This window comes from Arachis ipaensis, chromosome B07, assembly GCF_000816755.2.
Source record: "Arachis ipaensis cultivar K30076 chromosome B07, Araip1.1, whole genome shotgun sequence".
NCBI classification, from domain to species: domain Eukaryota; kingdom Viridiplantae; phylum Streptophyta; class Magnoliopsida; order Fabales; family Fabaceae; genus Arachis; species Arachis ipaensis.
In genome coordinates, this window is record NC_029791.2 from 58,316,119 (window position 1) to 58,337,419 (window position 21,301).

At 36.8% G+C, this 21,301-nt stretch overlaps 2 protein-coding genes and 1 long non-coding RNA gene across 5 annotated transcripts; all 3 read right to left on the minus strand.

The window, feature by feature from the left end:
- On the minus strand, positions 1,141–2,795 carry LOC107607320. Its single transcript, XM_016309288.1, has 2 exons — positions 1,309–2,795; positions 1,141–1,216 (listed from the first exon to the last, which is right to left on the minus strand). The coding sequence occupies exons 1-2, from the start codon at positions 2,793–2,795 to the stop codon at positions 1,141–1,143; spliced, it is 1,563 nt and encodes a 520-aa protein (XP_016164774.1).
- LOC110265071 lies at positions 2,865–3,860 on the minus strand. The gene has a single exon (XM_021107824.1). It carries the CDS (start codon positions 3,858–3,860, stop codon positions 2,865–2,867), a length of 996 nt encoding a protein of 331 aa, XP_020963483.1.
- On the minus strand, positions 8,164–12,241 carry LOC107608037. Of its 3 annotated transcripts, none has more exons than XR_002349957.1 (7): positions 11,860–12,241; positions 11,480–11,670; positions 10,343–10,388; positions 10,164–10,257; positions 8,747–8,811; positions 8,350–8,489; positions 8,164–8,211 (listed from the first exon to the last, which is right to left on the minus strand). It is a non-coding gene; the product is annotated as an uncharacterized LOC107608037 (long non-coding RNA). The 3 variants fall into 3 exon arrangements; XR_002349956.1 differs by having other exon boundaries at positions 10,343–10,393; positions 11,480–11,643; positions 11,860–12,239; XR_001612693.2 differs by having other exon boundaries at positions 11,480–11,643; positions 11,860–12,237.

Genomic DNA, 21,301 nt, shown 5'->3' on the forward strand with positions numbered 1-21,301 from the left:
TTTTCTTCGAAGTCCTAACTTGCTCTTCAAATGCATCCTCTACTATTGTGATGGGTTGTTTGCTTGTTGGATCCTTTGGAGCTTGAGCTTGCAAGCTAACCTTCTCATTTTCAGCCATGATCCTTTCTCTCTTAATATTGTATTGTTTGAGCAATTTAGCACTTGACTTCACTTGTGTAACCTCAAAGGAATTGTTTTTTTTTGGGCTTTTTCCTTTCATTTTTTGGCCTAAGGTAAGTATCCGTTTTCTCTTAGTGATCTCCCCTTTCTCCATTCTGCATACACAAAATAATAACAATGAATAAAATGCTAACTAAATAATAATTAAATAAGCATAATCAACTGAAGCAAGTAATTAACTAAGCAAAACAACTAAGGAAAGTGGGTTGTTTAGGATTCTACCAAAAACACTTGTCAAGATGTTTCAGAGTCAAAGTCCTCCATGTACTCATATTCGCTTTCCTCGTCTTTCTCACAATATTGTTTAGCAAACATGTTTTGATCCATATCTATAATAGTTGCTCGTAGATCATTCCTCACTAGATCAATTTCGCCATTATCATTTGGAAGACTTGGAATCACTTCAGGTTCGCATGGCTCCCTTGCATATATTATGGGGGAATCAGACTCAACGTCATCACTTACCCTAAATAAATCTCTTGGAATTGTTTTCATAACATAGTGCTTGTCCCTAACATATGGGTCTTGCACATAAAAGCATTGGTTTACTTGAGATGCCAGCACAAATGGTTCTTTTTGGTAGCATTTTCTATTGAAATACACATATGAAAGACCAAAGTTGTCTTTTACAACTGTATACCACTCACACTTAAACAAGGCTACCTTAAAGTGGCCATAATAATCTAACTCAAACATATCAACTATTCTACCATAGTAGGCTACTTTTGCTTCAATTGGGTTCTTATCTTTCACACTAGCAAAACTAAGAGTCAATGCCTCTAATGTGACACCACTATTTTGAGTTTTACGTCTCACTTCACGGTGCCTTGTATGGAACCTATACCCATTGATAATATAACCTGAAAATCTTTTTGCAACTTGATTTGGACCCCTAGCCAACCTTTTTGCCCAACCAGGCACATCCTTTTTCATGGCACGAATTTTAAACCATTCTGAAAATTATTGACTGCGGTCCTTGGCTTTCTCCCACTTTGTTCTTCGTGGATTGTTATCATTAACTGCCTCCTCATGCTCTCTGAAGAGATTAAATATTCATAGTCTTAGTTTTTAGTAAGGTTAAATATGATGATTGAGATCTAACAAATGATAATGAATCGAAGAAAATACCTCATGTAGACTTCGATCTTATCACAATTGTTTAGAATGTATGCATGACCTTGTATTTCTGATTTTTCATCTAAAATAAACAAATCTCCCATTCTTCTACCAAGAGGACATCCTTTGCTTGGAAACAAACTAGGAGTTCGCACCTCATCTGAAACACACTCATCGTTGTTCCGAGGGATTCTATTAAATCTTGTATGAACATCTTCATGCAAATATCTTGAGCAAAAATTGATACACTCATTCGCCAAATATCCTTCGGCAATAGATCCTTCTGGACGACTTCTATTACGAACATACGATTTTAGTGTGCACATATACCGTTCAACAGGGTACATCCAACGATATTGAACTGGACCACCTAACCTCACCTCATTTGCTAAATGAATAGGCAAGTGCACCATTATGTCAAAAAAGCTAGGAGGGAAAATCCTCTCCAATTGGCACAATGTCTCAGCAATCTCTGCTTCTAAGTTAACTACCTCATCCAAGCTAATTACTTTCTGACATATTCGGCGAAAAAATGAACATAATCGAACTAGAGCGATGGCAACATGGTCAAGAAGTATGATCTTGATTGGTACTTGCAACAAGTAATGCAACATGAAATGAGCATCATGGGTCTTGTAACCAGAAATCTTCTTTTCTGTTTCATGCACACATCGAGCAATATTGGAAGCGCTACCGTCTGGTAATTTTGCCACTTTCAACACACGACAAAAGATTGTTTTCTCTGCTGGAGTCATTGAAAAGCATGCCTTTGCTAACTTAGTTTTTTTTCCATCCTTCGTATCTCTTGGTTGAAGGTTCTTCCTGATACCCATATCTTTAAGGTCAAAACGAGCAGCTGCATGATCTTTCGTCTTTCCGGGAATATCTAAAAGAGTTCCAATTATGCTATCAACTATATTCTTCTCTATGTGCATGACATCAAGGTTGTGTCTAAACATGTTGGACTTCCAATATGGTAACTCAAAAAAGATTGACCGTTTTTTCCAATTTGATATGCCATTCTTTGATCTCTTTTGCTTCTTCCCAAAAGAATTATCTACCTCTTGCAATATATCAAATACAGTTGAACCTTCTAACAACTGTGGTGGAGACCTGAGTTCAATTTTTCCATTGAAAGATCTTTTGTTATGCCTCCATGGATGATTCATGGATAAAAACCTTCGGTGATCCATATAAACAGTCTTGTGACTATGTTTCAGATAGATAGAAGAAGTCTCGTCATTACAGCATGGACAAGCCAATTTTCCCTTTGTACTCCACCCAGATAACATAGCATACGCAGGGAAGTCATTAATTGTCCACAAAAGGCATGCTCTCATGTTGAATGTTTTGTTTTCTTTCGAATCATATGTTTCGACACCTGACTCCCATAATTCTTTTAATTCTTCAATCAACGGTTGAAGATAGACATCAATGTCATTTCCCGGTGATTGTGGTCCAGGAATGAGTAAAGATAGCATAAAATAATCAGGCTTCATGCTCATTCAAGGGGGTAGATTATACACCATCAGAACAACAGGTCATGTACTGTGTGTACTGCTCAAAGTTCAGAATAGATTGAATCTGTTGCTTGCTAACCCAAGTCTCACATTACGAGGCTCCTTTGCAAAATCTTCATGTCGATTGTCAAATGCTTTCCAAGATTCACCATCGGCAGGATGCCTTAAGGACCCGTCTTTAACGCGCTCATTGTGATGCCAAGACATAGCTTCGACAGTTCTTGTGCACATAAAAAGCCGTTGAAGTCTGGGAATCAAAGGGAAATGCCTTAGAGTTTTCGCAGCAACTTTGCGAGGCTTTCTAGATGAGGTAACATCATCCTCTTCTTCATGATGCTCAATATAATGGGATGTTCCACAGACATGACAAGATGAGTCATTCTCATACCCATTCCGATACAACATGCAGTCATTGCGACATGCATCGATCTTTTGGTAGTCAAGACCCAAGTTCTTCACCATATTCTTGGTTTTATCAAAAGAAATAGGAATATTCAAATATGGCATTGCTTCTTTCAATAATTCCAAGAGAGAAGTAAATGACGCATTACTCCAACCATGCAAGCATTTTAACAAGTAAAGACGAATGGTAAACGATAATCTTGTGAATTCTTTACACCCGGGGTATAGTTCTTGGCTTGCCTCGTCTACCAATTTATAAAATTCCTTTGCACATTCATTAGGCCCCATGTTTTGTCTGTCAACTTGTGTATTATCTCGAAATCTATCACGTAACAACTCATCAATGTTATCATTGCAGTTATATTCACCGCCTATGTCACTGTCAATATCCATAGCAAAAAGTGATTCCCCATGATTAAACCACCGCTTATAACCTTTTACAAAACCGTGGCATATTAGATGATCATATACGTCATCTCTCTTTAACCAAAATATATTACAACACTTTGCACAAGGGCATTGAATTTCTTCCCCTTGAGGAACTCCCTTTGATGAGAAAGCAAAGTGTAAAAATCTTTCTACACCAACTTGATATTCTTTCTCATGACGTGGTGTATCCATCCAGTCTTTCGACATATCCATCGAAAACCTATATATTTCACATAGATAGCTAAGTTTCTAAATTGATGTCCTTACTGTTCGTCTCACTAACTACAAATCTAGCTTCCTACTTAACTAAGAGACAATATTGTGCAAGCCTCGAAAATACTTTGAAGGCATTAGACATAAAATAACAGAGAAAATTGAATTTTAGCAATGCTTAAAGAAGTGCCTAAAGTGATGAGTGCCTCAGGAAGGCACCAAGTTGCACGCATGACATCAATAACAAATTAATAGATGTATTTAAATTTGCATAAACTAACCTTAATTACTGTCTTAATCCGTTCCACAACAGCAACAAAGTGGTAGCACAGGAGCAGCAGATTAATAGAGAGGTAGCAGCATCAGCAAACAGCTACTCGGCAGTAGCAGATTATTATATTACCACAGGAGTAGCAGAACAAAGAAGTGGCAGTAGTAGTGGATAGATAACTATCAAAAGCCTGAACAAAAATAGACTAAGACTTAAGTAAATATTAAAATATAAATATGTTTAATATTTTTTAGTATAAATAAATCATTTTTTAACAAATAAATTTTATTAGTAATTATTCACATGTTCGATCATGAGATAAAATGAAACAATTATCTCTCCTCAAGTGGCTCCAAACATCTAACACTATAATAAGCTACATTGAAACCCAAACAGCTAATTAAAAATAGCAAGAGAGTAAAATGTCCTTAAATGACCTAATTCATTTAATAGTATTTAATAGCATTCCCAATTTTAAAATATTATTTTTCTAAATCTATTTTTTCTTAGACAAAAAAGTGAAGGGATAACCATTTTTATCTAAAGCTTTTTTTTCTATATAAAAGAATTATACAACAAATCTTACTTAAGTTGGTCAAGTAATTAATTTATTGTCTATTTAAGTAAGTGTTAAAAATTTGAGTTCCTTCTTATATATATAATAATCTATTGGCTAACAACAAATTTTAAAAAGAAATTTGTGACGAATTAGTTCTTACCCTTATAAATTGAAAGATGCTATGAAAAATAAAAAATTTTATATAATTTTATAAAAAAAATAGAATGACATTATAATTATAAATATAAATAAATGATATAAAGGGAAAAGGAAGAAGAACAAAGGAATGTGGATGTATGTGCTCCAATTTATGCGGCGTGGAAAAAAAAAGGAAAAAAGAAAAAAAGAAAAAAGAATAATGAAAGTTTTATGTTCAGTATGGATGAAGCTACTACTTTGGTCCAGGCTCCACACCTTAAAACTAAGCAATAAACTGCAAAATCTGTGACTAATGGCAGAGAAGACTGAGTAGGGAATGACAGAGACGAAGGCACCAGTAGGGAGGAAGGACCAAAGCCAAAACAGTGGAACCTCTTCAAAACTTGTTCTTCTTCTCTCTCAATAGCTTCAGTGTTATTAGTGGTTGTTACTGCAAAAATAATACTTCCAATGTTATTCTATATATTTTCAGGCTTTTTTTTTTTGCTAAAAGAAAAAAAAGGACGTGTGTACTATACTTGAATTAACAATAGACAATATAATAATAGTGCATGATTGAGAAATGCAAATACAAATTCAAATGGCTGTTCAGAATTTCAGATTATATTAGATAATGGCAGCACAATGCAAGCATCAGAAACCACATCAAAGTAGGGACACAATATTTTCTATCACAAACAAATGAATAACCTCAATCTCTCAGAATTAGCAGAAATCTTTCTCACTGAAAACATCAATTTAATTTCTATTTACTTTCAGATATCCAATGTTTTAGGCCACAGTCCCATGTGCTTTTGTACAATGTGAAATTAATTTAATTATTTACTTAATAGTGAAAAGAAAATGAAAAATAAGATCCATGAATAATTGTTGCAAAAGAATCCAAGTGCAATCATTTTGATCACACAACAATTTCCCAATGCCAAGCAAATTTAGGCAAACCCCCCCCGAAAAAGAATACAAGAATGAACATCATATATGCATGCATAGAAAGTGAGCAGAAGAGGAAATGCAAATTGAGAAATCAGCAGCAGCCAATGATTAAGGATGTAATGAGCATGAATGCATAATAAGCACAAAGAATCGCAATAAGGAAACGAGTTGCTAACACATGGCACGAAGCAGCAACACTTAATAAACAGCAGCAGTAAATAGCATATTTCCCAGGTTCAAGCAAGCACCAAACAGAATTCATATGACTTAACCAGTTCCACAAACTGAAATCATTGCAGTTCATATAATATGGACCAAGCAACAAGCAGAGCAGAACTCAGCAACAACAAACCAAGAAAAATTAATGAAACAGTAACACTTCCACAGCATCTATTTTGGACAATGAAAAAAAATACAACAAACAGCAATCACAGGTCTAGAATTCAACACCAAAATAGCACAATAAACAAGTTCATCCAGGGCAACTTTCAGAAGAAAGACAAATTCATTCTGAACAGCAGCAGTAAATAAAACAAAACCTACATCCACTAACCAGTCCAGATTCTCTAACCACCTAATTCAACTAAACTAAATTAGTTGAACTAAACAAGCTAAACAGAATGAGCTAAACCAGATTAATCAAACAGAAATAAAATCAAATGAGATGAAAGGAGAACCTGGAAAGCAGAGAATTGGAGCAGGGGAAGGGAAGGGAAAACAGTAAAACAGGGTCTCGTAGTGGCTCTTAACAGAATCGTAGTGGCTCTCGTAGTGCCATGCTGAAAAAGAATAAAGGTAACTAATTAGTTCAAATAAACGACATCATATCAAGTATTGATAAGTAAGACGATTGTATGATTATCTTAAAATTCATTCACGAATTCACAGTCCATCAATAGAAATGACATCATATAAAGTCAGTAACTTAAAACCTCTTTAGGGGAAAGCTAATAATAAAGAAGGCCATTAGAGGTGAAAATACTATTTAGGCAAAAGGCAAAAAACAGTGAGAATTAATGGAATACCAAAACCAGCAAGAAAACACAATTTTAATGTGACTTTAGCATCTTTCATCAGAAGCGAGTTTTTATGCAAAGTGGAGAGAAGAATCCAAAATAAAATACAATTGACGCTAATAAGTAACGTTAAATAGTCCTTAAAACGGGACAGAAAGTTTGAACCATGTTAGATAACATTTATATTTAATAGAAATGAGTGACGTTAGTCCCTTTAAATGAGCACGGGAGTTTCAACCATATCATCTCACAGACGCACACACACACTGGCACATATAATCACTTAACAAGCATCAAGCGGAGAATTAAAAAGAAATAAAAAAAAATGCTAAGATGCTGGTCTTAACAATGCAACTGTTTTAGGCTCCCAGGCCACCATTGTATTATTCAAGACACACAAACAAAGTGATGATGAAATAATGCTCATTCATCATCGTCCATACAAATTAAGTAATACTCTTAACTTAAAAAACACCGATCCACCAAATAAAATTAAAATAAAAAAAACTAGTTTAAAATTAAAATTAAAAACATCAATTTAATGTACTTAAATAATGAGATTAATGTTTGGTTCTAGTCAACTTCTATAATTCGATTTATCAGCATAAAATATGGTTTTGACTTCAATCATTCACAACTGCACAAGGAAGAAGATAGATTTCACTCTTTCTGACACCAACACGAGTAAATTACAGAAGCCTTGTGTCTCACGTGGCCACTACAAGAAAATAAGCTTTCTGCCACGCTTTAAAAGCGTACCGAAAAGTGCAAAAAAACGTGCCGATAGCTTTTCGCCACGCTTTTTGACCTATCGGCACGCTTTTAAAAGGGTCACGTCCGCCAGCGTGCCGGTTGTTCTATCGCCACGCTTTTGTGGATCTATCGGCACGCTTTTTCTATTAGCACGCTTTCATCTCTTGCCACGCTTAAAAACGTGGCCATATCTATTAAGCTATAGCTACGCTTTAAAAGCGTACCAAAAAGTGTACATATCGCCACGCTTTTGAAGTGTGCCGATTAGGTTGGTTTTCGGTACACTTAGTAAGCGTACCGATAGAGCACATACAATCACACTTCAAAAGCGTGGCTTGCCACCTAAAATCTTTTGCCACGCTTTCAAAGCGTAGCCTATTCCTTTATCAAATTAAAAAAAAAAGGAGAAAATTAGAAAATATAAAAAATTAATTTTTTATTGATTTACATAAATTATTTACATGCTAAAATTGTACTTAAAAAATTACAATACTTCAACAAAACTAATAATTAAATTAGGACAAAATAAGTTCACCATTAGAACTTAGGAGATCATTAGAACTATCAAAATTATCATTAGAACTTATCACCGGTCTTGCTCTTTAATGCAATCTCTCGTAGGTATGCTACCATTTTATTGGCACCTTCAGATTCACATTCCTACATGAAGGAATGGATTTGTAAAATAAACCATTACACTTAACCATGCTCATTTTACTAAGAAAATCAAAAGATAAAACTGAAATGCCAAGATCATGTTACAAATGAAACTTCAATTGCAGCCATGATGACACCTACCTCATAGTCATATCTAGAAAAGAAATTTCTTCCATAAGTTGCCCAGTGTTCCTTCACAACATCAGCCACAGATCAATTTCTCCCCTGCCTTCTTATCTTTGTTACGGTGCGCAATAATAGAAAGCCAAGCTAAAACAGCCCTGTAAACACAAGATACATAACAATTTTTCTTTTCTTGGAGAACACATAGACGTTACCATTCTAAATGGTCAACATTGTTTTTCAGAATTCTAATAATTTCAAGATATATTTATAGTAATGGAGCTCCAAAATCAGGACCATTTTTAGCATACAAAATGTTGACAAGATTCTTTGCATATCTGTCCAATGAACAATCCATCAAATATATTTATCTCGGGTGAAAAGACAATTTTATAAAATAAAGAACTAAACTCACGTTAGATTAGGATCAGGATGACCATGTCCAAAATCTTCCAAAGGGATTCCACTTGCGATTGAATCCTACATTGCATAATTAAAACCTGTTATCAACAACTACAAATAAATTACTTTCAACTCATTAAAAAAGGTTTTAAAGGGCAAAACATAAAAAAGATGTAATCAATTTCAAGACTGAGACTTTCATAAATTGTGAGCATAATAACCAGCAACATACATCAGCCATGATATGCTCACTTTGTTCAAAATATGATAAATTTTATATATGGAATCTTAAGAATAACCAAAAGAAGACATGCAAGATCCAGGAAGTCAAGCCATAAGAATTGCAAGGAAGAACAGAAAGGTCAACCTCTTTAGTTACAAATAAGATTGACTAAACAGAAAAAACTAGAAACTAAAAACCACAGTGCATTAAAAGAATAAATTTTTTTTGTCAAACAGGAAATCTCGTATTATTGAGAGCAAGGTATTAGATGGAGAACTTCTTTCATTAATGCCACAATAAACAAGAATATGTGAAGCAACAATTGTAGAAATTAGAGCTGCAAAGCAGAAGAAAAAAGAAAAAAAGGGACAAAGAAACAAAGAGACGAAGAGACCAATGGGAGAACCAGATACGAAACAAATGGGACATGCAATCCCATAATGTTAGCATTAGCATTAGCATTAGCAATCCCATAATGTTAGCATTAGCAATTTAAAAGCTTTTAATCTGGTCCCTACTGTTTTGAACAGAACATTTATCTTCAAATTGAATTACCACCCTAGAAAAAGTAATGATTAACAAGGCATAGTAAAAGTAATGATTAACTGAACAATAGAAGAGAGAACATTTTGAACTAAACAAGAAGAGAAAAAGGTGCTTAGTTAACTAAATTCCAATTAGAAAGAACACAAAATAACAAAGAAGGACAAAGCAATTTGTGGTTTCAAAAAGCTTAAAATAGAACCATTCAGTTAAAGAGAGAGCAGAGAATATATTCAAAAGACAAAGTATGCAAAGGAAAGCAACTGAATACATTAAACCAAAAAAAGAAGGGAAACAGAAGTGAGGATCAAGAAACAAACAAACAATATCTTCAAACTTAAGCAACAAATGTCAGAACAGAATAGAACGGAAGAGAACTGAATAGTCATAATTATCAGACAAAGTCTTCCCTAAAGCAAAGAAATCCAGTGTTCAAATCACTAACATTTTAGTTAAAGCTTGCTTTAAGTCACAATCCATTTCCACTGCAACTAACCAAATTTCAGTTTTTATGAGACATTTTAAAGCAATAAAATAGTCAAAAAAAAAATCTTAACAGAAACTACATTGGCTACAACATACTTAAGCAACAGTGATAGGCACTGCTCGAGCAAAGCACAAGCACAAGCTACGCTAAGAACCTTAGGCATTCAAGAGAGCTCACCTTCCTTATTACATTCAGGGTCTTCGGGAATCATCAATTCATTATTAGGGTCATCTGGTAAGTCTTGGAGCCTATCCTCAAACCAGCTTTGTATCTGAAATCTCCCTGAAAATAAAGGATTAATAAAGAAAGAAATGATATCAGAAACAAAAATTCATCAGCTAAGAAAATGTGTGAACCTTAGTCCATCTAACTGCAGGTTTCCCGGCACGGCCAGCAGAGCAGCTGCACTTATTTAAATAAAAGAAGCGATTTATATTGTTGCAAAAAAATATACAATTGAATTGGTTTAGATCGATTTGTGATCTCTACTTTTTCTTTACTGAGAATTAGTTTGAGATTCTACTTCTATGTCATTCTCTCTTTCACTTTATATCTTTTTGGTGATTAATCTACTCTAACCAAGAGCACTCAATCATTATGAATGGGATCAAAGAATAACATAACAAGGGATTAGAGGAGTTTTATGCCTACAACTACTCAAAGGATAATCTAAGTTTACACTACTTGAAACTTGTATCACCAAGCATGAAGGTTCTGAAAGCAGACTGAGAAATCAAAATGACAAGTTCAGTATATACAAGAGATACGTACTGATGTAGAAATTGTCTTCTTCCCATTGGTGAAAAGAATAAGGCATTTATAGTCAATCGCTTCACCAGCTGCGGCCATTTTATTCCTCACAGCTTTAGACTTCAAGGATGCTAAAGGCACACCAAGAACTGAAAAGGAGGCATAATGAACTAAATTCAGTTTGTAGAAATATAAAACCAAAAACATTTGATCAACCAAGAAGCCAACACTAACACACACATACACACATCGTTTAAGTGTAACCCAAAGTAGTGTGAAAAAAGGTAGGAAACTTGCACTAGAATTAGAATCACAGCAAATCCAGAAAAGAGATATCGAAGAACAGACTAAAAGTAACAGAAAAAAATAATTCTCTAAATTAGCCGATTTGATATCTCAGATAAACATTCTACTTACTGATATAGGCACATTATATTCACAGAAAAATAAACTGGAAATGAAGATAATTTTGAAGAGTAGCGACGCATCAATTCAAGTTTAAAGTATTATTGATAAGATCAGTATACAACACAAAAGGAGAAATTTATTGCAATTGAGAAAAGAGATGAGAACTGAAAAGTTTAAAAATGTGAAATAATTGAGTACAAGACTTATATACTAGTATGACATAATGATTACTCATATAGCTAAGCAAGATTATAATGAAACAAAATCATAAACAAATTGTAATATAAAAAAACATATTAAAGCAAGAACAAAAAATGAAGGGAGAAAATCTTTACCTTAACAACACCTCCAGTTTTCTTCTAGCCAAGACATCCATTAGCGTGGTTTTTCCAGCCCCGCTTACTCCAACCAATGCTGTCAACACTCCAGGCCTAAAAGCTCCAGTAACATTAACAAGCAGCTGCAGCCTTTCTTCTTGTATCCCTTGTTGTTTCAATTCCTGAAGAAATAATTGATATCTTTTAGCCTGCCAGAACAAAACCAAATGTCAAGAAGTTTAGAAAAAAAAAAAAACCCTAAACCAAATATCAGATTAGAACCAAAAATATAAATTTAGAAAAATCAGAAAAAAATGAAGAATCGAGAAAATCAAAACAAAAAATCAAATTCAAAAACAAATAATCAGATCAAGAAAAATTTTGAACAGATAATTTACCACGGTGCTGCGAACGCTGAACGTGGCTGACGGAGGTGCGACGAGTGACGGAGATGGAGACGGCGGCGCGACGACTTCAGAGAGGGAGAGAGCAATTCGGCGGGTGCCAAACCATGGAGGGAGGAGTGACGATTGAGGGTTTGCGAGAGAGAGTGAGCGTCGACGGAGGGTTTGCGATAGAGAGTGAGCGCCGAGGGAGGCCTTACCAGAGTGAGTCACCGCCGAAGGAGGGATAGGTGTTTACAGGAGAAACGGAAGGAGCGCCGATGCAGGGAACACCGCAGAGGTGGCACCTACGGAGGGGTTGCTAGAGAGGGTTGGAACAAGGTTGACTAACGAGTGTTATTGGGGGAGAGAGTGAGAGCACCGGCGATGAGCTCCATGTTAGGTGAAGAGCACCGCCACCGTTAGGGTGATGAGCTCTGTGTTAGGGTTTTCGTTTTTAAGGTTCAAAGAAGAGGAGGGTGTGTTTCGAAGAATTGAAGAAGTGTTGTAAGGGGATTTGTTGTGTAAACTTTTGTTTCGAATTAAGATGGGTGAAAATTTTTTTTTTTCCGAACTTTGTGGCCACGCTTATAAAGCGTGCCGAAAGATGAAGAGGAAATGGCCACGCTTTAAAAATGTAACGATAATGAAATTATTTTGCCACGCTTCAAAAGCGTGCCAATTTTCCTCTATGGCTACGCTTTTTAAGAGTGGCGATAAAAAAACGTGGCCAAATTTCAAATAAGTGGCCACCCTCATAAAAGCGTGCCGATTTCTCTCTATGGCCACGCTTTTTAAGCGTGGCAAAAAAAAGCGTGGCCAAATCACAAATCGGTGGCCACCCTCGCAAAAGCGTGCCTATAGATCATTTTTGGGCACGCTTTAAAAGCGTGGCAAAAAAAAAGGTGCCGACAGGCCTTTTTCCTTTAGTGGGCTGAGACATTTCATTCATCATCATCAGCATTCATCATAGTAGGAAAAAGTCCATGGAATCCATTATTACCCGCGAACAACATATATTAACAGTCAACATAAGATATCGAAAATCATAGGAGAATATAGTGAATAGAGTGCACCTTTGTGGCTTTCTCATTCCAGAAAAAAACCACGTACGTCCACAGTATCGCAAGCAACGCGTCTTCAACATTATCATTTAACCAGGGACATGAAAATGAAAATGAAAAGGAACATGCAATAAGAGAGAACGAATCAGGGGAAAATGAAAATGAAAAGGGAAAGCCCTAAAAGTAAAAACAACGGAAAAATCGAGAAAATAAAAAGAGGAAAATCGATCATACCTATAGAATTCGAGGGCTTGGAGGAGAAGAAGAGGGAGGAGCTTGCCGTCGCCCATGTTTGCTGGAGCTTGAAGGTGAACAGAGAGATCCTCACTGATTCGAAGAAGAACAAGAAAGAGAAGAAGGGTATGAAGATTGGGGCCGGGTTTGGGCCGGGTTGGGAGCCGGGTTTGGGAGCTGGGTTTGGGTCAATCGGTTTGGCCCCTCTCGCCACGCTTTTAAAACGTTATTGTTGCTCTCTACGGCCACGCTTTTGAAGCGTGGCAAAAAAGAAACTTTTGGCCACGCTTTTAAAGCGTGGCAAAAGTGTACCAGCATATAGCCACGTTTTGTAAGCGTGGCCGTAATGAAACCCTGTGGCCACGCTTTTAAAACGTCCTTGTTTCTCTCTATGGCCACGCTTTTGAAGCGTGGCAGAAAAAAACGTAGCCTTTTCTCTAATCAATTGCCACCCTTACAAAAGCGTGGCCGTTGATCCTTTTCGCCACGCTTTTAAAGTGTGGCAAAAAAAAGTGGCCAAATCTCTAATCTATCGCCACCCTCATAAAAGCGTGGCCATAGACCACTTTTGGCCACGCTTTTGAAGCATGGCAAGGAAAAAGCGTGGCCATAGGCCTTTTTTCTTGTAGTGTTAGTTCGAATGGTAATGTCCAGTCTGGTGCAGAAATAACTGGTGCTGTGACCAGCTTAGCTTTTAGAGTTTTAAATGCCTGCAGACACTCTATGTCAAACACAAATGGTGTGTCAGCAGCTAGCAGATTGCTCAGAAGTTTTGCAATTTTTGAAAAATCCTTTATAAACCTCCTATAGAATCTTGCATGCCCCAGAAAACTTCTGATTGCCTTAACATTGGCAGGTGGTGGTAATTTTTTAATTACCTCTACTTTAGCTTGATCCACCTCTATTCCCTTGTTTGAAATTTTATGCCCAAGGACAATTCCTTCAGTCACCATAAAGTGACATTTTTCACAGTTTAAAATTAGGTTGGTCTCTTGGCACCTTTTTAGAACAAGTGCTAAATGGTCAAGGCAGGAGCTAAATGAGTCTCCAAATACTGAGAAGTCATCCATGAAGACTTCCAGAAATTTCTCTACCATATCAGAGAAGATAGAGAGCATGCACCTCTGAAAGGTTGCAGGTGCATTGCATAGACCAAAAGGCATCCTTCTATAGGCAAATACTACAGAAGGGCATGTGAATGCTGTTTTCTCTTGGTCCTGGGGATCTACTACAATTTGGTTGTAACCTGAATAGCCATCCAAAAAGCAGTAATATTCATGACCTGCTAGTCTCTCTAGCATCTGGTCTATGAATGGTAAAGGAAAGTGATCCTTCTTGGTGGCTGTATTGAGCCTTCTGTAGTCAATACACATACGCCACCCTGTAACTGTTCTTGTAGGAACCAGTTCATTCTTTTCATTATGAACCACTGTCATGCCTCCCTTCTTGGGGACAACATGGACAAGGCTCACCCAGGGGCTATCAGAAATAGGATAAATAATCCCAGCCTCTAGTAACTTAGTGACCTCTTTCTGCACCACCTCCTTCATGGTTGGATTTAGCCGCCTCTGTGGTTGAACCACTGGCTTAGCATCATCCTCCAATAGGATCTTGTGCATTCATCTTGCTGGGCTAATGCCCTTAAGATCACTTATGGACCACCCAAGAGCTGTCTTGTGTGTCCTTAGCACCTGAATTAGTACTTTCTCTTCTTGTGGATTTAAAGCAAAGCTTATGATCACCGAAAAAGTGTCACCTTCTCCCAGAAATGCATATTTCAGGGATGGTGGTAGTGGTTTGAGCTCGGGTTTAGGAGGCTTCTCCTCTTCCTGAGGAATTTTCAGAGGTTCTTTTATTTCCTCTAGTTCCTTCAGATCAGGCTGAATATCTTTAAAAATGTCCTCTAGCTCTGATTCGAGACTCTCATTCATATTAACATCTTCCATTAGAGAGTCAATAATATCAACGCTCATGCAGTCGTTTGGGGTGTCTGGATGCTGCATAGCTTTGACAACATTCAACTTAAACTCATCCTCATTGACTCTCAGGGTTAATTCTCCTTTTTGGACGTCAATGAGGGTTCGTCCAGTTGCTAGGAAAGGTCTTCCTAGAATGAGAGTTGCACTCTTGTGCTCCTCTATTTCCAGCACTACAAAGTCAGTGGGAAAGGCAAATGGCCCAACCTTGACAATCATGTCCTCAATTACGCCTGATGGATATTTAATGGAGCCATCAGCAAGTTGGAGGCATATTCGGGTTGGTTTGACTTCTTTAGTCAAGCCAAGCTTTCTGATAGTGGATGCAGGTATTAGGTTGATACTTGCCCCAAGATCACATAGAGCTTTCTTAGTACAAGTACCCTCTAATATGCATGGAATCATAAAGCTTCCCAGGTCTTTAAGCTTCTCTGGTAAGCTCTTTAAAATGACTGCACTACATTCTTCAGTGAGAAAAACTTTTTCAGTTTCTCTCCAATCCTTCTTATGACTTAAGATCTCTTTCATGAACTTAGCATAAGAGGGTATTTGCTCAAGTGCCTCTGCAAACGGAATCTTGATTTCAAGAGTCCTGAGATAGTCTGCAAAGCGGGCAAATTGTTTATCCTGTTCCGCTTGGCAGAGTTTCTGAGGATAAGGCATTTTGGCTTTATATTCTTCAACCTTAGTTGCTGCAGGTTTATTTCCTACAGAGGCAGGTTGAGAAGCCTTCTTGAGGGAGTTATTATCAGTACTTGCAGGTGTCTGATCCCTCATTGGCATTTGAACGCCAGGATTGGATGTGGATTGGGCGTTTAACGCCAGATTCCAACCCTTTTCTGGCGTTTGAACGCCAGAACTGGACATGGATTGGGCGTTTAACGCCAGTTTTTCACCCTTTTCTGGCGTTTGAATGCCAAACTTATTCCTCTCTAGGCTCTTACTGTCCTTAGAGGGATTTTGGGTAGCAGGTTACTTATCCTCTGTCAGCTGTTCCTTTCTTGGCTTTCTGCTGCCTTGATATGAGATATTTAATGTTTTTTCACTTCTTAATTGAACTGCTTGGCACTCCTCTGTTATCTATTTTGATAACTGCTGTTTTGTCTGATTCAATTGTGATTCCATATCCTTGTTAGAAATTTTGGTTTCTTGTAGCATCTCCTTAAATTTTGCTAACTGCCTTGTTATAGAAGATAGTTGCTGATTGAGTTCAGCAACTTGTTCCTGAGGACTAAAGTCATTTGATAATGCCTTAGTTTCTTCTTTCATGGAGGACTCATTACTTATGTACAGATGCTGATTTCTAACAACTATATTAATAAGCTCTTGAGCCTCTTCAATAGTCTTTCTCATGTGTATAGATCCACCAGCTGAGTGGTCTAGAGATATCTGAGCTTTTTCTGTAAGCCCATAATAGAAGATGTCTAATTACACCCACTCTGAAAAATATTTTAGAGGGGCATTTCCTTAGCATCCCTTTGTACCTCTCCTAGGCGTTATAAAGGGATTCATCATCCTCTTATTTAAAGCCTTGGATGTCCAGCCTTAGCTGTGTCATCCTTTTTGGAGGGAAATATTGATTCAGGAATTTGTCTGATAACTGTTTCCATGTTCTTATGCTTGCTGTGGGTTGGTTATTTAACCACCTCTTAGCTTGATCTTTTACAGCAAATGGAAACAGTAACAGCCTGTATACATCCTGATCTACCTCCTTGTCACGCACTATGTCAGCAATTTGCAAGAACTACGCCAAAAACTCAGTAGGTTCTTCCTGTAGAAGACCGGAATACTGGCAATTTTGCTGCACCATGACAATGAGCTGAGGATTTAGCTCAAAACTGCTTGCTTTGATGGGAGGTATACAGATGCTACTCCCATATGTAGCAGTAATGGGGTTAGCATATGACCCCAGAGTCCTTCTGGACTGTTCATTTCCACTTTTGTCCATGATGGAGAAAAGGGAATTGATGTGAATTGCAAATTAAAATATATTTTTATTTTTATCTTATTTAATTAAAAACAAACCGAATAATTAAAATTAAATAAAAATAATAAGATAAAATAAAATAATTAGAAATTAAAATGTAAATTTCGAAAACTAAGAGAAAAATAAATTTGAAAACTAAAATAATTACTTAATTAAGAAGATTTGAAAAACTTTGGATATGATTTTTGAAAAAGATTTTGAATTTTGAAATTTCAAAACTAAGATAAGATAGAATAGAAAGTTTTAAAAAAAAATCTGAATTTTTAAAAGAAAATTCAAAAATTAATTAAAATAAAGAGAAAAGATATTTTTGAATTTAAGGAAGAAAGAGAAAAACAGTAAAAATGACACCAAACTTAAATTTTTAGATCAAAACAAAGGAAACAAACAGGAAAACTTTGAATATCACGATGAATGCTAAGAACAACTTTTGAAAAATTTTTAAGAAAACAGAAACACAAAGGACACTAAACTTAAAAATTTTTATATTCTGAGCACTAATAATTCGAAAAAAAATTGAAAGAAAAATAAAATCATGCAATTGACACCAAACTTAAAATATGAAACTAAACTCAAACAGAAAAACTCAATTATTAGTTTAAAAATTTTCAAAAAAAAAATGAAAAAGAAAATAAGAATTCTAAAAAAAAAGTTTCAACCAAAAACAATAATAGAAGACGTAATTTTAGTGACTGTAAACAAAAAAGATAAATTTTTCCTAATTTAAGCAACAAAATAAACCGTCAGTTGTCCAAACTCGAACAATCCCCGGCAACGGCGTCAAAAACTTGGTGCACGAAATCACAATCACATTTTTTCAATTCCGCACAACTAACCAGCAAGTGTACTGGGTCGTCCAAGTAATACCTTACGTGAGTAAGGGTAGATCCCACGGAGATTGTCGGCTTGAAGCAAGCTATGGTTATTCTGTAACTCTTAGTCAGGAAATTAGTAATAAAAATGATTGGATTTATGAAGAGTAAATAACATAAAATAAATACTTGTATTCAGTAATGGAGAACAGGTTGAGGTTCTGGAGATGCTCTGTCTTCTGAATCTCTGCTATCCTGCTGTCTTCTTCTTCACGCACGTAGGTCTCCTTCCATGGCAAGCTGTATTTTGGTGGATCACCGTTGTCAATGGCTACCATCCGTCCATCTCAGTGAAAATGGTCCAAGTACACTGTCACCGCACGGCTAATCATCTGTCGGTTCTCACTCATGTTGGAATAGAATCCATTGATTCTTTTGCGGCTGTCACTACGCCCAACACTCGCGAGTTTGAAGCTCGTCACAGTGATCTCTTCCCAGATCCTACTCGAAATACCACAGACAAGGTTTAGACTTTCCGGATCTCAGGAATGGCCGCCAATAATTCTAGCCTATACCACGAAGACTCTGATCATGGACCAGGAGGCTAAGAGATACACACTCAAGCTAGTGCAGATAGAATGGAGGTGGTTGTCAGGCACGCGTTCATAGGTGAGAATGATGATGAGTATCACGGATCATCACATTCATCAAGGTGAAGTACGAGTGAATATCTTAGAATAGAAACAAGCGTGATTGAATGAAAAACAGTAGTAATTGCATTAATTCATCGAAACACAGGAGAGCTCCTCACCCCCAACCATGGGGTTTAGAGACTCATGCCGTCAGAAATACAATATGAAATGTGTAAAAAGTCATGAGATCCAAAATAAATCTCTAAAAGTAGTTTTTATACTAGGGGCCCACTTGGTGTGTGCTTGAGCTGAGAATTGAGCTTTACACGTGTAGAGGCTTCTCTTGGAGTTAAACACCAGGTTGTAACCTGTTTCTGGCATTTAACTCTGGTTTGTAACCTGTTTCTGGCCTTTAACTTCAGAATAGGGCAGGAAGTTGGCGTTTGAACGCCAGTTTGCATCGTCAAAACTCGGGCAAAGTATGGACTATTATATATTGCTGGAAAGCTCTAGATATCTACTTTCCAACGCAATTGAGAACGTGCCAATTGAGTTTCTGTAACTCCAGAAAATCCATTTTGAGTGCAGGGAGGTCAGAATCCAACAGCATCTGCAGTCCTTTTTCAGCCTCTGAATCAGATTTTTGCTCAGGTCCCTCAATTTCAACCAGAAAATACCTGAAATCACAGAAAAATACACAAACTCATAGTAAAGTCCAGAAATGTGATTTTTGCATAAAAACTAATAAAAACATAGTAAAAATTAACTAAAACATACTGGAAACTATCCGCTCATCAAATAACATATAGAAACTTTAACAACAAATAATATGTCCTCATGCGCATCATTGCTCGGATTGCCTAAAGTGCTTCCTAGTTGAGCAGCTAACATCTCAAGGTCCACTCCTGAGCTTTTTTGTTGCAGCATCATCTTAACAAGCGATTTTAGTTCATCTACTTCTTTTTGCATCACATCAACTTTACCATTTAATGTTGCTTTCTCAGCTGCATGTCGCCGCTTATGTGATGACAAGTCATCTTAGCCTAGTTTCACTAGTCTTTTTCTTTTGTTTTCACTTGAATTGTGCACTTTCTTGAGCTACAAGTAAGCTAATTTGGGTAGATTTTCATGCTTCCTTTGATTGAATCAACCATGTATGAATTCATGCTATTTCATGAGGTTTTAGGCTATAATTGTCACATATTATGATAAAATCAATATCTCATGATTATAAGCATAGCTTTGATGTGTTTGGTTGATTAATGATAGGTGAAGAAAGCTTGGAGAAAGGTTGAAGCAAGAAGGAATGGCTAGGAGTAAAGAGAGGACAATGGAATAAGTGAAAATGAACCAGGAAGCAAAAAGCTGGACCTAAAGTTAGCCTCAAACTTTTGCACAAACTTTTGGGTGAAAAGTTAGCCCCAACGTTAGCCCCTAACTTTGTGGCTAACGTTGGCATGAGAAAAACACTCCCTGGGCACCAAAAGTTTGCGCCAACGTTAGCCTCTAACTTTTGGGCTAACGTTGGCACATGAAAAACACAAAGGGGGAGCAAAAGTTTGCGCCAACGTTAGCCTCTAACTATGGGCTAACGTTGGCGCCATAAGTGCACTAAGGAAGGCCAACGTTGGAGCAAAAGTTAGACCCCTAACTTTTGCACCAACGTGGGTATCAGCAAAACATGGGGGCTGATATAAAAAGTTGGACCAAAAGTTAGCCCCTAACTTTTGCTCAAACTTTTACTCCAACTTTTGCAAAACTCCAACCCGGTTCATTTGGTTCACTTTGGTTCTTCTCCAAACTCCAAGAGCAATCAACCAAGGCCTCTTTCAACCCAATTCCACCAAAAGCAAAGGCCCAACTCAAGGCTTGAAGATCATTTGAAGAAAGTGTATAAATAGGATAGAATTCAAGTTCTTCGGGGAGCTTTCCCTTTGAATTTTCAGAATAGTTTTCGGAGAGCTTTGATATTGAGTGATCTTTAATTTCTTAGTCTTGGGGAAGGAGAATTCACGTCTCTTCCTCTTAGTTTTATTGCTTTCAATTTTAATTATAATTGTCTTGGATCTTGGGTTGGAGAATTGAAGAAATTCTGTTTCAATCTCATCCTTGGATCTCTCTGCTTTATTCACTGCTTAATTGAATTTAATTTCTGTTAATTGCTCTTCAGCTACTTTCCTTGCAATTTACAATTCCCTTGCAAGTGTTCTTGTTGGATCTAGGAAGGCATTGAGATCTAGACTCGGTTTTCTAGTCAGATCTAGATCAAGCACTTTTTCTTTTTTGTTTCTTTAATTTTTGACTAACCCACTAACTGTTTGAATTTTTGCTTAAGTTAACACTAACTTCACTCTAGCAATAGAGTGCTTAATTTTAGTTCCTGGTTCTGTGTTTATGTCAGGAGAAAAAAGCAATGAATCTACACCTTTTGATCCTGAAACATTTTGGAGGTTGAGAAGAAAACCAAGAAATGGAAGAAAATCCAACAAATCCACAAGTGGGAGTGGCCAACGACAATGGTCAACCCCAAAGGAGAGTATTGGCTTCATACACCTTTGCAAATGCTAGACATTGTGGAAACAGCATTCTCACCCCTAATGTCAATACAAATAACTTTGAATTAAAGCCACAACTCATCACTTTAGTCCAAAACAATTGCTCTTTTGGGGGAGGACCGTTGGAGGATCCAAATCAACATCTATCTACCTTCTTAAGGATTTGTGACACTGTCAAGTCCAATGGCGTGAATCCT